The sequence below is a fragment of the Puntigrus tetrazona genome, chromosome 1 (genome assembly GCF_018831695.1).
Source record: "Puntigrus tetrazona isolate hp1 chromosome 1, ASM1883169v1, whole genome shotgun sequence".
Lineage (NCBI taxonomy): Eukaryota > Metazoa > Chordata > Actinopteri > Cypriniformes > Cyprinidae > Puntigrus > Puntigrus tetrazona.
In genome coordinates, this window is record NC_056699.1 from 26200116 (window position 1) to 26216503 (window position 16388).

General features: G+C 40.1%; 1 protein-coding gene across 1 annotated transcript in view; it reads right to left on the reverse strand.

Annotated features, from left to right (window-relative positions):
* usp34 (ubiquitin specific peptidase 34) overlaps positions 1–16388 on the reverse strand; it is a 44182-nt gene that overhangs the window by 9197 nt on the left and 18597 nt on the right. The window contains exons 24-63 of the mRNA XM_043238073.1: positions 15681–15840; positions 15328–15454; positions 15094–15241; positions 14243–14343; positions 13954–14163; positions 13757–13882; positions 12435–12557; positions 12271–12354; positions 11461–11547; positions 11142–11342; positions 10980–11062; positions 10844–10884; positions 10625–10749; positions 10092–10244; positions 9142–9302; positions 8644–8948; positions 7990–8153; positions 7592–7657; positions 7358–7504; positions 7217–7273; positions 7061–7138; positions 5856–5950; positions 5599–5771; positions 5365–5515; positions 5189–5267; positions 5013–5066; positions 4730–4825; positions 4511–4575; positions 4192–4267; positions 4008–4055; positions 3812–3877; positions 3278–3358; positions 3032–3117; positions 2724–2892; positions 2086–2160; positions 1847–1998; positions 1529–1682; positions 711–755; positions 528–632; positions 302–449 (exon numbers count right to left, since the gene is read on the reverse strand). Coding sequence (XP_043094008.1) covers positions 302–449; positions 528–632; positions 711–755; positions 1529–1682; positions 1847–1998; positions 2086–2160; positions 2724–2892; positions 3032–3117; positions 3278–3358; positions 3812–3877; positions 4008–4055; positions 4192–4267; positions 4511–4575; positions 4730–4825; positions 5013–5066; positions 5189–5267; positions 5365–5515; positions 5599–5771; positions 5856–5950; positions 7061–7138; positions 7217–7273; positions 7358–7504; positions 7592–7657; positions 7990–8153; positions 8644–8948; positions 9142–9302; positions 10092–10244; positions 10625–10749; positions 10844–10884; positions 10980–11062; positions 11142–11342; positions 11461–11547; positions 12271–12354; positions 12435–12557; positions 13757–13882; positions 13954–14163; positions 14243–14343; positions 15094–15241; positions 15328–15454; positions 15681–15840 — 4665 coding nt within the window. The remainder of the gene's footprint in view (positions 1–301; positions 450–527; positions 633–710; positions 756–1528; positions 1683–1846; positions 1999–2085; positions 2161–2723; positions 2893–3031; positions 3118–3277; positions 3359–3811; positions 3878–4007; positions 4056–4191; positions 4268–4510; positions 4576–4729; positions 4826–5012; positions 5067–5188; positions 5268–5364; positions 5516–5598; positions 5772–5855; positions 5951–7060; positions 7139–7216; positions 7274–7357; positions 7505–7591; positions 7658–7989; positions 8154–8643; positions 8949–9141; positions 9303–10091; positions 10245–10624; positions 10750–10843; positions 10885–10979; positions 11063–11141; positions 11343–11460; positions 11548–12270; positions 12355–12434; positions 12558–13756; positions 13883–13953; positions 14164–14242; positions 14344–15093; positions 15242–15327; positions 15455–15680; positions 15841–16388) is intronic.

The following is a 16388-nucleotide window of genomic DNA, read 5'->3' on the forward strand; positions in this document are numbered from 1 at the left end:
TATTACGTTCTTGCTGCTCAAGTAACGTTGTTCATAATTATTAATGAAACTGAAAACATTTGTTCTGCTTTCATATTATCAGGATTATTTGATAAACAGAAAGTCCAAAAAGAACAGCAGGTATTTATAAAAGAAATCTTTTGTAAATGATATAAAATGACTTTGCTCTTTTGACTTTTGATCGATTTAATGCATCCTTAACATGCATTAATTTAGATACATTATCATTTACAATAGAGAATAATTTTTACTTTTACTACCTCAAACGTTTTATTTTATGTCGTAACCTGTGCGTTCTTACATGTCCGGACTCGTGGGTAGTTGTGCGCCAGCAGAAACCTCTCCACCCAGTTCTCCATGTTCTGCAGGACCCAGCTGTGAGCCAGCTTGTTACGAGGCGTCTGGACGGCCAACCAGTCCAAACACTGAGACGGGTTATACTCGATCACCTGACGGCACAGAGATCGGTGAGCCGGGGGCAGGCGTGAGAAAGCCAGAGCGATGGGACGGTGTGGAGAAGGACCTACCTCCCAGATCCTCTGCAGGATGTAGGACGCGAACGAGGGCATTCCTGGAGGACCGGCAGCGAACTCCATCAGCATCGTCAGCAGCTTGAAGAACGGATTGGCCGCCTGGAGGACGCATGCGAAAGGTTAGCTTGCGTAAGAATGCAACGATAAAGCTACAACAGCAGTGAGAGCCGCTCTTACCTCTGGAGTCAGTTTAGCGATGGAGGTGAAGAGCATCGAAACGATCTGAAGAACGCAGAAGAACACAAGCCATGAGACGCCATGTTACACACTGATGCATGTACTTCAGGGAAAAAGACTTTCCAAAGAACTGAGCTACACCGCTGTTCAAACATCTGGGGTCATCAAGATTTTTTAAGACATTCAGCCAGGATGCATAACATCAATCAAGAGCGACAGTAAACATTTTTACGATTTCTTTTTAAAATGAATGCATTGATACGGTTATAACAATTGGGAATGTTTCCTGACCAGCATATCAGCATGTTAGACTGATTTATGAAAGATTGTGTGACACTGAAGATTGGAGTGGTGATGATGAAAACGTATCTTTGATCACAGGAATAAATTGCATTATAAAATGGACCGGTCCTTGATTCTGATTGTTTGAGGTGTGAACAAAGCTGTTGTTTCTATGGGCCACGATACCCAAGCTGTCCTCCATACTGTAGCAGCCTCGACATCATTCACCACATAATCACGGTATATTAGAAAGATGCCACAATCCTGCACAGAATTGCTCGATGTGAACCTACAGTACGATGAATGACGTCAAGTTTAACGCTCCTACATCCTGGAGCGATCTAACGGGGCGTCTATGTACGTCTATGGCTCTACAAACATACATGTCTGTGATGTCTGTGTGTTGCTCGGCAACCACTGTGTTCCACCCACGACTGTTTCTTAGGGACTACGCCGTTCGGCAGCTTCTTTGTTTCTCTCTTTACCGTATCTTCGATCAAATAAAAGCAGCCTTAAGGAAACTTTCGTAAACGTACATGTTCTGCCAGGCGGTTGTTGTATCTGCAGAGGCTGAATATGAGGTTGCAGGTCTGTCTGATGTTGATGCTGTCTCTGATGTGCTGGAACAGGAAGGGGAAACCTTTTCCTCCGGTCAGTGCGGCCATGTCGCTCTGAGACAGAGTCAAGTGTCTGTAGAGAGACAAATGATCAGAGCTGTTACTACTCTATTATAATAAAATTGACTGATCCCATGGTTTTACTTTTAACAGCCCTAAAACAGGTTAAAGTTTCTTTAAATATATTCGGAGTGAAATATGATCCATCTGGGGTGAAGTGTGTACTTCCGTGCGCACCTCTCAGATCGGGACTGCTCCACCAGAAGAGCTATGAGAGCAATCATCTTCTCCAGAGCGGCCGGACGGTACTTCTCCTCCGCCAGCGAGAGGATGTCCTCCTCTTCGTCCTCCTCACCCTCCTCCTCCTCAGACAGCACCTCCACCTGAGGCTGAGAGAGAGAGAGACGCATGTTATGACCCGAGCGCGAGGGAAAGCATTAATAAGAGAAGATCAAGCCCGATGAGACGAAACTCACATTTTCAGGTCCTTTAGTGCCTATGTAGAAATGCACCATTATAGAAATGGCTTGCAAAGACAAGAGGAACTGACTCTGTGAAGACAGAAAGAAAATTAAGTTATTAAAAGGAAGAAAATAAAGAATGTAATTTAAAAAGTGTACATAAATGATAAAAAAAAATAATAATAATTGCATACAAAAATAAGTAGGTATTAGTGCTGGGCAACGATGAAACAATTACAATAATAATGTGTGTGAACTGTATATTTATTTTCTTAAATATACATATGTTATGTTCATATATTAAATATATTTATATATAAAATACATTTTAAATATGTAAATATGTGTCAATATTTTCTAATATATACCTTGTGTCTTTATATATACATAATAAATATATACAGTATAAATAAATAAATATACACATACAATAAATATACTTATATAATATAATTTTTTTTGTATTGCGATTAAACCTCGCCAAACACTAGTACATATGTATGTTAAATAAGTAGGTAAAAATATTAAATACATAAATTAATAAAATGTAATTACAAAGTAATACAAATAAATGAAGGACCCAATACTTGTGCTAGATGTGCCAAGGACTGACGAAATAAAACAAGTAAATAAATCAATGAATAGATAAATACCTCCTCTTCTCCCATTTTGGCAAACTCATACAGAAAGGCGAAGTATTCGGTCAGATGCTTGCTGTGCGGCTTTACTCCGTGCTCCATGATCGACAGCAGTGTTTTGACGAAGCGTGTCACACACGAGCGGCTGCCGATGTCCTCCACCGGCCCGTCCATATCGTCAGATCTGCAGACAGAGCAACAGAAATCAGACCTCCTCTGGAAGAACGCCCCCCTTTCGTTCACAGGACAACAGCGTATGTGTTTGGAGACATGAGGGTGGTTATCTGGCTTGAGAGGAAGACAAACAGGGACGCGTCACACACCCGTCCTCCATGCCCGGCTGCAGGTACAGATGAGCGTGGACCGGTCTGAGGCGCTGGATCACGTGAATACACAACCTCTGAAACATCTGCAACATCACAGCAGCACGTTAGCGCTTTCTTTTAAACGCAAATGGTTTCTCATAGAGGAGGGGAGTGGGGTTGTCTGTTCATAATAGTAATAATAATAATAATAATCTTCATTTGAGAAAAAAAGAAGTTAAATAAAGGTGTTTATGTGACACTCACCTGACGTACAATCTGATTGGGACACTTGATGAGAATCTGCATTGGCCACCAGTTATCATCTGCCATCTGATCCAAAAACCACTGTGCACACAAACACACAGACACAGCATTACCCACCAACACTGCTCGCATGCTCAGCGCTCTCCATTCTGCATCTAAAGTGTGAGTGTGTGTCCCCTGTGGAGATTGTTGGAGATTTTTTTTGGTCCCCATGAAGGAAATAGCTTATAAATTTTTTTTTTTAATCTAAAAATGCTGACGGTTTTGTGTGAAGATATGGGGATAGAAAAGTAATTTTGTACTATATATATATATGTGTGTGTGTGTGTGTGTGTGTGTGTGTGTGTGTGTGTGTGTGTGTGTGTGTGTGAGTGAGTGTGTGTGTGTGTGTGTGTGTGTGTGTGTGTGTGTGTGTGAGTGTGTGAGTGTGAGTGTGTGTGTGTGTGTGTGTGTGTGAGTGAGTGTGTGAGTGTGTGTGTGTGTGTGTGTGTGAGTGTGTGAGTGTGTGTGTGTGTGTGTGTGTGTGTGTGTTACCTCGCAGGCAGCTTGGCTATTGTTAAACTGTTTGGTCAAGAGTTCAATCCACTGCAGCATTGTGGGCTGAGAGATAAGAGAATGAATGTTACAAGAACAAAAAAAAACAACTATTACACATCAGAAAATGACATCGGTCCTCTCTTTTTAAGTTACAATTAAAAAAAAAACACAACAGAAGAGAAGTCCATCTCACCTTTTCTTTGGAGTGGATGAACGTCTCCAGAACAAACGATGTGCTGAGCTGTGAGAAAGATGGAGAAAAACCACTCCGGTTTGAATCTCGCTATTTCCCCCGTGGACAATAACTCAGAATGGTTCTTCTGAATGTACAGATGCTTTATGAGTGATTGCGGTGCTGCTGATGTGGACGGACTCACCTTCGCGGTCATGAGCGACACGGATTTAGGATCCGGTAAAGTGCTAGGAATACTGCTGCACAGCTGCCACATGAAGCTACGGGCAAACAACAGAATGCATGAAGAAGAACGCAGAAGAAAAACAATAAAAGGAAAGAAAGAGAACATAAGACGCATGTTGAAATAAAAGGTGAGATCAAGATTATAGGAGAAGAGGATTAGGACAGAGAAAAAGTACATTTATCGTCATACATGAACATGACAGAAGAAAGAAAGAAAAAGGTTCTCAAGGACATTCTTGTACATAGTTTTGTGAAATCATTTTCGACCGTTTTCCTACCCAAAGTAAGTGTGTTCAAAGATGTTCTTGTCCTGGAGAAACTGCATGTTGTCGTGCCAGATCCACTGTGAGAGAGAGAGAGAGACAGAGAGAGAGAGAGAGAGAGAGAGAGAGAGAGAGAGAGAGAGAGAGAGAGAGAGAGAGAGAGAGACGAGCTGTCAGTAACATGCTCAGATGCCTGCAGTGAAGATCGAGGCTGAAGCACAGTGAGGTCTGTACCTCCAGAAGGTCAGGAGAAATGTCAAAGTTGAAGTCCTTCCCATTCTCCTCCTCCACCTCCACCCTCTTGTAGAACAGCATGTAGGCACTGTGGGTCTAAATACGGACAAATCATGTTCATTTGTACATCCCTTAGGATTCAAAACAATGTCTCTCTGATGACGCAAGGGGGAAAATATTTTTGTCTGTCCATCCAATTAAATCCATGTATACATTATGGCATCCTCAGTGTAGCAAAATCCATATCAGGGCACAAAATAATACCGGTATAGCGGAAACCAACCTTCTCAAAGGAGAAATCCATGAATTTGTCTGTGACCGAGTCATACGTCTTTGTCTGAAATGAAACAAAAGCATTTTCATTAAAAAAAAAAACAATTTTATTCTATTATTTACATAATAGTCTAATCCCAACAGGATGAGTTGACCTGGTACGGAAAAAACATCAAAAACACATACCGTCATCTCTCCACCGAAACACTCGGAGGCTAGCTGGGCCGAATCGAACGGCTTCACTTCTGCGTCGTTAAACAGATACCTGCAGCAGGAAATGACGTCATCACAAATGCCTGCAACGGTCAATTCTCAACAGCGGCCGCCGGGCTGAAAGCTGTAAACGCAGCGTGAACGCTCACCATTTGTTGTTGCGGTACGCGTGCGGGTTGACGATGTCTCGGATGAAGCTGTAATAATGGCCGCCGTCCGCCGTGCCCGTGTGCACCGTCACACCGATGAGGTCGTACTCGTAACTCTCCGCCACTTTAGCATCGCTGTCGTCACGGAAACCTGCAAGCCAGATCACCATTAGCTGACCGGAGAAGACCAAACGCGATTTAAAAGGCCGCGTTTCGGCAGAACGATCGCACGACCTTCCTTCCGGTCTCCTTTGGCCATCAGGAAGTCCTCGGTGTACGGCGTCATGTCGAGCCGCAGCGGGAAAGAGAAGTGCGTGTTTACTTTTTCCTTCATCATGGTCACCATGTTGAACGTGTAGCGCATGGTGTTAAAGCTCAAGATCCGGGGGAGCTTCTTAAAACAAGCCCTGAGAGACAGAAAGAGATGTCAGAAAACGCTCGGGTGCCTTGAGAGAAAGAGTTCAGCTCGAAAGTGGAAAAGAGCACACTACCGTTTTTCAGCACGGACTTTCTTCCCACACTGAGAGCAGGTGTACATGTTATCACCCTCCAGAGTGTCCTTGATGGTCACCTCGTCCAGAGACTCCTGAAACACAGAGACGAAGACACATGATGATGTTTTTCTTGAAATGATTTATTCATCTCCTTGACTCATTACCAACAAAATAACCTTTCACATTACTTAACAGATTATATATTTCTCGAGCAGCAAATCAGCATATTTTTATGATTTTTAAAGGGTCATGTGACACTGAAAACTGGTGTAATGGTTTGATCACAGGAATAAATTACATTTTAACCCTCTTTAATGGCTTAATCTCATTAAATATCCGCAACGTAATCTCACACTACCAAAGTAATATAACATTATCGTTATCACAAACTACAAACATAAATTGCCTTGAACAGTATTTCATTATGTTTTATACCTATTTTTACCCCTTCAAGCCCTGTAATGAGAAAAAGTGATAGTTTTGGCAGACAAAATATTTCTCTTGGCACAAAGTACAAAAAAACTGGCTAAATACTGTGTGCGTTATATACAGTCAAGGCTATTATTACCCATTTTTCCACTGACCCACCCAAAACATGCTGATTGTGATGTTTCTTATGGATTACTAATTTATCCCCCCCAACTGCAATACATGATTTATAACAAGAAAAAAACAGAACAATGACACTAGCAAACAATTGAAATATCAAGTGTATCAACACCATATGTACTGTGGCAGGCTTACAATCATAGTACTTTAGCATTAGCACCTACAAAGGTGACCCAGGACCACAAAACCAGACATAAGGGTCAATTTTTTTTATATCATACATCATTTGAAAGTAAAAAAAAAAGGCTTTCTGCTGATGCATGGTTTGTTAGGATCTGGCCGATATATAAGTAAAATCTGGAATCTGAGGATGCAAAAGAATCGAAATACTGAGAAAATCACCTTTAAAGTGATACAAATGAAGTTTTTATTTATGGTAGGACATTTCCATGGAACACGATCTTTACTTCATGTGCTAATGACATGCAGCATAAAAGAAAAATAAATTTTCTTCAGTACGATGTCTTATCGGCACTTTCCAAAGCTACCATCACGTAACAGCCATTGAAAACCCCATGTTTGATAGTAAAGCCTCTTCCTGTCAATGACCTGTACACAGTGTGTGTGTGTGTGTGTAAATGAGAAACACTCACATAGATGTTCTTCATATCGGCCACCTGACATCTGACTGTGTAAAACTCCTCAGCCGTCTGACTCACGTGATCGCAGTCCTGCACACAAACACAGATATCCGATCGATCCGATCGTCAACATCACCCAACACATTACACACAAGAGCTCAGCCTTACCAGAGAAACCACATTGTTGGTGATGACCCCTCCGAACAGAGTTTTGACCGTGTTTTTCTGAAACGACAAACACACATGTCCGTGACTAATTCACTAAACCCTCTCAAAGCCGTTTGAAACACGCGGAGACGGATGCCGCACCAGGTCCTGAGACATCTCCTCTATCTTGGTGATGAGGTCTGTGAAGAACTCGGTCATGTCTTTCTGCTCTCCCGTGTTCAGAGGCTGTTTGTCCATGGTGTAGGTCTTACAGAAGGGACGAGGGTTGTACGCCTTCCTCTCGCTCTCCTGCGCGTGAACACCAGAGTGAAGATTAAAATCACTTCCCATCTGCAGTCACGAGAGGACATCGCATCATGCCATAAAGTCACGTACCATTAGATAAGTGAACATCTTCTGCAGCTCCAGCAACGTGGTCTTATGCTTAATGTCCTCTGAATACTGTTTACAAACACAGACATGAACAAATATTACTATAACACATGGTGCGACGACATCTTGAAGCGTTTTAAACATACTTATACTTTCGTTCAGCAGGCATGCATTAAAACTGATCAAAAGAGGCATTCGTAATATTGCAAAAGACTTTTATTCCGAGTAAATGCTGTTCTTTTGAACTGAAACGAAGTATATCAATTGTTTTTTGAGATTTCTGAAGGATCATGTAATACTGAAGACTGGAGTAATGATGCTGAAAACAGGAATAAATGACATTTTAACTTGTTTTACAAAATAGATCTCATCAGATCGGAGTGTCACTCTTATGAACTCACTTTAGCGGTAAAGACGGCCTGTCTGGCCTCTGGGATCATGTAGAGCTGCTGGATGGTGGAGGCCAGGTAACACGTGGCACCCAGGTTAGTCAGTCCCACAAAACGGCACTCGGCTCGGACATCATCATGGGGCCAGTAATCCCATTTATATGGAGCATGAGACGCTAAAAACAAACACCAAATATCAAACCAAGGCGCTTGTTTACATACTTAAGTATGCAATTATCACTCACTGTATTGTGATATTGTTAACAAAATAAAACTGTTAAAATAGTTTTTATTGCTTGACATTAGGCTGAAAAAAAAAAAAAAAAAAAAAATATATATATATATATATATATATATATATATATATATATATATATATATATATATATATATATATATAGATAAAAAAACAACAACTAATAACAAACCTTAGTTAATGCATTAACTAACAATGAGGAACATCTGTATCGTAGTTAATAAAAAAATTCACCCGTTCCTTTGTAGTTATCTAAGGGTCTTTAACTAATATTAAAAGATACATAAATAGAGTAATACACCAACTATGATTAATAATTGCCTTTAAAGGTTTTTTAATTTTAATTCATGTTAGAGTTGTTTTAAGCGTCAGCAGCAGAAGTGATAGACGAGCCCAGCGGACACACTCACCCTGCATGTGCTGGGACATGACCCAGTTGTGCAGCAGTCTGTAGTTCTCCACCGAACCCTTGACCACCTCCACAAGCAGGTCGTAGGCAGCGGCGCGGGCCGAGGGACTTTTGCATTTGGGCTGCTGTCGGTCCTTCAGACTGGGCAGCAGGAACAGCAGGTCATACGTGTCCCTGAGGAACTCCTGACCCTCACGAGAAAACTTAAAAGGAGGCTTGTGCTTCAGGACGCTGGTGGCCAGGCGCAGGAGACCCGTCAGACCATCGTCTTCGATCGCCCCGTCCTGCTGGTCCAGAATCTCACGACTGCCAAAGGAGAAACAACCGCGCGCTCAAAGCTCACAGGCATCACAGTGTTTGCAAAAATAAATAACTTTCAAATACTTTCTAGCAGCGTAATGTTGAAAAAGCCACTGTAGAGACTAACCGGTAACGTTGCTTGAGGCGGCACTTAAAAGAAAACGGATGCAGTAACCCGAGCAAAAGGAGCGTGTTTTACCTGCGGATGCAGTCGGCCAGGTGTCGCGCCAGGGCGTCCAGGTCCAGCAGGGTGGTCTGACTGGCGTCTTTCACGTGGATGTTGTCGATGAGTTTACAGAGCAGCCAGAAATACTCCTTACAGCCGGTGCGAAACATGGCCTCCTCTTCAAAGTCCTCCACCTGCACCGGCCAAACACACACTTAAAGTAACTGTGCAGCCAAAAAATTTTATGGTTAAATACCACTGAGCCAGGACTTCAGAGGAGCTGTTATTATTAACTAAAACTATAAAAATTACATTTGTGTTCACTGACATAAAGCTGAAATTATTAAAAATAATAACTCTAGTTTTACAGACAAGGCTTAAAGCTAGTCCCAGACTAAAGTGCAAGTTTGAGCTCAACTGAAAATATCTATATTTAATTTGATTCATTTTTCATTTAAAATGATAAATAATTTGCAACAAAAATAAAATGTAATTAAAATAATGCTAAAGTATTAAATATACTAACTGAAGTAAAAAATAATTGACAAATAATTAGAATAAAAACCATTTCTAAAATGAAATAAATTCAAATTCTAAATCTGTTTCTAATGTTTAATGACCATTTAGAACTATAAAAAAAAAATCAAAACATTACCAAAAAAGTGAAAAAAAGACATTAAACATTTGAAACATACAACAACAAAAACCTAAAATTACTAACTGAAATAAAACAATATATATTTTTCTAAATTTTGAACAATAAAAAGCCATTTCTAAAACTGAAATAAAAATTCTAATTGCAATTTTCAATGTCCATTTATAAAAAAAAATAAAATACAAACAAAAAGGTAAATAAAATTAAAATGAAACACAAAAATAGAAAAATAAAAGCTAAATCAATATTTCGGCATATACTCATACATAAATATAAATAAATAGTAAAATAACACTGGCATATAGAAACTGCGAGTGTTTGCACTCACTCTCAGGGGTTTAAGCGCTTGTGCGTCTGGCAGGAACTTGAGCAGCGTAGATGCAGCGAGCAGCAGGAAGGATCTATTGATGGATTCTCCTCCCTCCAGACCCGACAGAGAAAGCTTATACAGACCACTGCACGCCTCCTGACGCACCGCCGTCTGCAGATACAGTACAACAATGCCATCAAAATATAATTCCTGCAGCTCCAACAGCAGAGCACGGTGACAGCAACACAGAAGAAAGGGGTTTGACCCCCAGGGAACGCATAAACTCATAAAAGATGTAGATGTATATCCTTAATGCAATGCAAGTCACTTACAATAAACTGTCAACCAAATGCATAAATTTAACTTAAAAATAGAAATACGAACAAATACATGCCATTTAACTTCTGGGATAATTTGCAAAAACCCTTTTGTTTATGGTGTTTTGATTAGCTATGGTTTGATTGGTTGATATAATTGTTCCCTGCCTCTGTGACCTAAATCAATAGAATTGATAAAGAGGTGGATAAAATCAGAAAAATTAACTGGTTTACCTCAGGTATGAGCAGCGTGAGCTTCTTGAGCCAGTCATGGAGATGTTCACTATCAGCCAGGCTGGACTTCACCAGAGAACAGCAATGAGCCCAGCTCACCAGCAGCCACATGGAGTAATGAGTCACTGCATGGACATTATTGATAACAAATATTAATGAAACGTCACCAATAATGAGAGAAAAGTAGAAACGTGCACAGATAAAGAACCGATGCTGTACCTTCATGTCTGGATCTGTGATCTGACTGGGCCTTCAAAAGCCTGCAGGATGATCCCAAGACAGAAGAAACAAAACATAATAAGCAAAGAAATCAAAAAGGTATCTTAACTGGTGAGGATTTATACATGTTATTCACCTGTGTGCCAGATTGTCGTAAGTGTAGGCCACGTTGATAAGCCGCTGGATGAGGTTGGTGCCTTGCACAAGACTTAGGAAAACCTGACGGAGAACGCAATCAGAACAATGAGGAAAAAGCAAGCATGCATAGACAAACATCCATTTGGAAGCTGCTTCGCACCTCTGTAAGACGAGGTATATGCAGGCCCTTCCCATGGTCCCCGGTGGTTTTGCGGGACTTCCCTGGCCACGCCCTCTTCCTCTGCGTGTCCGTGAGACCGGACCAGGCGAAAACATCATGATAGGCCAGGTCCAGATCGGCCGGATCCACCGCGAACTGACAAATGAGCTTCAGCAGACACGCGAGACAGTCCAACAACCACTGCAGAGAGAGAGCAGAAGAAACGTCCTGGATCACTTCACTTCTGACCCAAAACCAAAGAAGAAAAAAGTCCTCGCGAACGTTACGCGACATGCGTGGATGTGTTCTTGACGCTCACCACAGTCCAGGATTCTTGTTCTTTCGGCTCTAAAATTGCAGAGTTGAAAATGTCCAGCAGAAGCTGAAGACCTCCAGACGACACAAACTACAGGAGAGACACAAGTGCAGTCCTCCATTAGGCTCAAATACACACTGTACAGAGCACACGGACACCCAACACACAGGTTAAAGAAACACTCCACTTGTTTTTGAAAAGAGGCTCATTCTCTAACCCTCCCTGAGATAAAAAAAAAAAAAGTGTTTTACTGTTTTTGAATTCGTTCAGCCAATCTCCAAATCTGGCCATAGCACTTTTAGCGCATGTAGGTTTATTTTTATAACCCCGCCCAAATGTTTACGTAAAGAAAGAAGGCGGAGCTATTTATAACACTGTTCCAGAACAGTTAAACTCAAATATTAAAGGGTGTTCAGTGCATTTATGGAGACCTGATATAAAGTGGAGCAAATTCTAACTCTGCAAGGACAGTCTGGTGCTTCTGACTCACAACCTTAACTTAACGTCACATTTCTGCCAAACGCTTGCGGTATTCGGCCAATCACGGTGCACTGGATAGCTGGCCAATCAAAGCACACCTCAATTTTTTTTTTTTTATAACGATGAGGTTTGTTTCAGGAAGCCGGGGCTTAGAGGAGAAACAATAATATACAGCAAGTGGAAAATAAGCTAAACATATTGCATTACTCTAAATACACAAAATATGACCCCTTTAAATTTGGTGTTCAGGTGAGTATAGTTAGCTAGATGATATGTGAATACACAATAACTAGGGATGGTTTTCATTGGAAGTGTAAGAGGAAGAGTACGTACCTTGCAACTCCAAGTGTTCTTGCTGTTCTCGATCTGCTCCTCACTAGAGTCGTCAGAGTCTGGATACAGATCACTGTAACTGCCCTGAAATACAAACGCATGCATGTTTCAGGAGACAGAACATTACAGATCATTACAGCGTGTGACTGATTCTGGAGGTGTACCGTGGACTCTCTGTGAATCCTGCGGTTGGGTTTGCCCAGGGCCTCTATGATTTCTAAAGCGTAGAGAAGCTTATGAGGGCTCTTGATCCTCAACAGATCCTTCCAGCACAAACCGTCAGATCCCTGAAGCCAAGGTGAGCACAAATCACAATGAACAAAAACTGATGTAGAAACTACTTTCACTCAGAAATTAGAAGCAGATTTAATAGGAAATCTTTGACACACTGACATAAGTGAAATAGAAATTTTTTAATTCTGAAATAAAAATACTGTAGATAATTCTGTTTTTTAATTTTCAAAAATCATGTTATTTTGTCATGTTCTTGTTTTATTGTTAGTTATTAGTTCACTTAAAATATCAAAATAAGGCCACTGCAGTTTGACTCAGATTCATTTTTTTTATGATTTTTGAGAATTGTTTTTGTAAATTAACTCTTTGTATATAAAATTGAATATAAAGTATAAGAAATTGTATACATTCGTCATACAGTTTTGCTCCAAAAAACCCTAAAAACTTTATTTAATGCAAAATATGTAAAATTGAATTAAATGTGAAACTTTGAAGGAGAACATTTGAAATTTGACATTTTGAAATTAACTAAAAAAATCAAATATTTAATGTAGTAAAGAAAAAAACATTAATATATACATTTTGCCCCATAAAAACAAAAAACTTTGTTTAATGCAAATAAACAAATTAAAAAAAAAGTTTCAGAGACTGAATTAAATATGAAATTTTGAAGTAGAACGATTTTGTAATGTGAAGTATATAAATATATATATATATATATATATATAAATTATTTTGCAAATAATTTAATTCTCATCATGTATTCAGTTTTGTCCAAAAAACCCCCAAACATTTAATGCAAATTTAAATTTAATGTTATTTTTTAAATCAAAATTTGCTAGCGAATTTCAATTTATTTAATTATCTACAGCTTTGTAGAAAGGCTGATACATTATAAAACTAGGACAATAATTTAATATCAATATGTACCGCAATATATTTATTTTCAATAATAGTGATATGACTTCGAGGTTCGAAGACATATTTATCTGATGAAGTACAGCTATTACTGGATAAAGCGCTAGTCTTAACACTTAGCGCCAGCGAGTTCACATTTTCAATAAGCTCGTCTCCAGCAACATTTTTCAGTTTTTGATGCACTTTTTTTTTGTTTTCTTCAGTTACTTGAAGCACTTTTATACCATTTCTTTCTGCCTGAAGCACATTTGTTTAAATCTTTAAAAAATATCAGTCAAAAGTTTTTGAACAGCAGACATCTCTTAATAAATGAACTGGAGCTCATGCGGCTGACCGTGTCATCAGAGATGTTCTGGAAGGCCTGGAGCATGCTGGGACACGTGGGCAGCAGCATGAGCAGCTCCCACACTCGGCGAGACAGGTTCTCGGCGTGGAGGTGCAGCTCCTCACAGCGAACGCTCTGCAGGAGCAAACACACTGGATTAGATGCCGCTTTGACTCGGTCCGGGCCGGGCGTGAGGCGGGCGTTACCTCAGTGCTGTGCTGGGGTCGGTCGGGGCCGGGCGGTTTGAAGCAGGCCAGCATCTCCAGCAGGTCGAAGAGGGTGGTGAGGTGGGGCTCCTGCAGGAGCAGCAGCATGGGGATGTGCTCCTTCTGAGGAGGCGGCAGACACGACGCCGGCAGCTGGACCCCCTCGCCCTTCCTCTCCCTCCGTGGAGCGCCCAGAGACACGAACACCATCTGAGCACACACAAGCCTCTCTCAGCGCTCCGTGTCTGGTGTCGGGGGTTCACGGGTGTGTGCGGATTCGTTAGCTCACCTGCATGTCCTTGAAGCCGAGCTCGTGAAGGGTCTTCTCATCGTAATCTGTGGTCAGCTCGTGTCCAGATGAGATCATGCGCACCGGACCCATCAGACCACCTGACCATAAACACACAAAGAATTAACCGGTCAAATCACACTACTAAATGTTCACTTTTGACTGATTATATACTAAACATATAATATAGTAAATAAATAAAATTTCTTATATTTTTGCTCTGAAAAATTTAAATTATTTGTATACATGTACATAAATATATAGCTAAATATATAAATAAATGCTATTTCCAGTAAATAAATGTAAAAAAAATAAATCAGAAATAAAACGTGACGCGTATAAAAAAAAAAATGTTTTTAAAATTTAATATAATAAACGGGGAAAAAAATCTTAATACATTTAGTTTATTGCCCCAAAAAACTAAATTTTTGTTTAAATGTACAGAATGTTGCCATATGAACATATTTTTATAAATTCACAGACATTACCATTCTTATTAATTCCATATATAAAATATATTTCAATTACATATATCCAAAATATGAAATCACTGAGAAGAATCGTTTCTATATGGATAAATATTCATATGTGAGCAAAAATATAGTTAAAATAAAAAAATATTTTAATTATAATGTCAAGATTAAGACAAATTGAAAGATAAAATATCCAAAATAGAAAATTACCAAAGTAAAAAAAGAACTAATTATATATTGTTAAATACTGCCCATACATTTCAAAATATAAAATGCATAGGTATATTTTTAAAACAGTCAGTCAGTCAGTGGAGGCTCTGTTCAACGTTCAGTGTGTGTGTGTGTGTGTGTGTGTGTGTGTTTTCTGTGTTCATGTACCTGGGAAGTCCTGCTGGCGGCTGGTCTGACCGAACTCCTGCAGCTGCGCCTGCTGACTGAGCTGATCCTTCTGAAGGTTCTCGTACCAGTGCGTGACCTCTGCCCTCAGATCAGCCACCTGATCGCTGGGGTACATCTCGATGGTCATCTGCACACACACAGAGAGAGAAGCTTTATTAAACCCAGCATGAGCAGACACCAGCGACGAGGAAGATGATGATGATGAAGGCGTACCTTGTCAGGCAGTCCTGCTGGCTGACACACGATCCTGAGCGGCAGAGATTGCTTATCACTGAGAGCTTTCAGATGACTGCTGATGCCCGTGCCCTCGATCTGCCACTGCCGCAGGTGATACGCAAACCTGAACACGCACACACACAAACACACACACACAAGATCTGAGCAGACTGAGACTCAATAAGTGCGTGTTTAGATACATATAAAAGCCTTCAAAGGTCAAAGACTTTTATTAAAAGCCTGTCTGCTTATTCAATGTTCATTTAAAATTTGATATCCAAAAATGTGAAATGCTGCACGATTTCTCACACAGGCATGGTAGTCTCGTCACGCACAGAGCGTGTGTGTACCTGCGTCTGAAGGCCTCCAGGTGTGTTTTGAGCAGCAGCAGTCCTCTCTCTATGATAGTCAGGCTGGAGTGGGCGTCTTTCTCCAGGTTAGCAGACGCCATCATCAAGCTCTCCATACACTTACTGATGAACTCCTGCTCCTTCTCCAGACCCGTTTTACCTGCGGTCACACACACGAATAAATACATTACACACACACACACACACACACACACACACACACACACACACACACACATATATATATTCAGAACACAAAACAAAGCACAACCATCAAACTCCAAACAGGGCAAACTGCAGTAGTCTTAGTAGTTTGAAATGTATTTCTTATTTCACTGTTATAATTAGTACATCGTTTTTAAATAATTAAAAAGTTAAACTAAACTCTATCTTTATCTTTTTTTCTTTTTTATCTTTTTTCAATTAGTATAATTTTAATATTACTACTTAGGCTTCCTAAACAACATTTATTTTTGTTTACTCTTTCCATCTAATATTACTTTTGATTTCTGCTTCATTTACACAAAAAATGCTTTTAACAACTTTAGTTAATGATAATAACCCTGCTTACAACATAACATAAAAAACCCCCGAAATCGATACTTTCCAGGTTAAAGGCCTTTAAAAATTTGTCTTGCATGTTTCTTCCTGCATCAAATCTAATCTAATATAAATGAACACTGATCTGACATCAGCTGAATAATGACA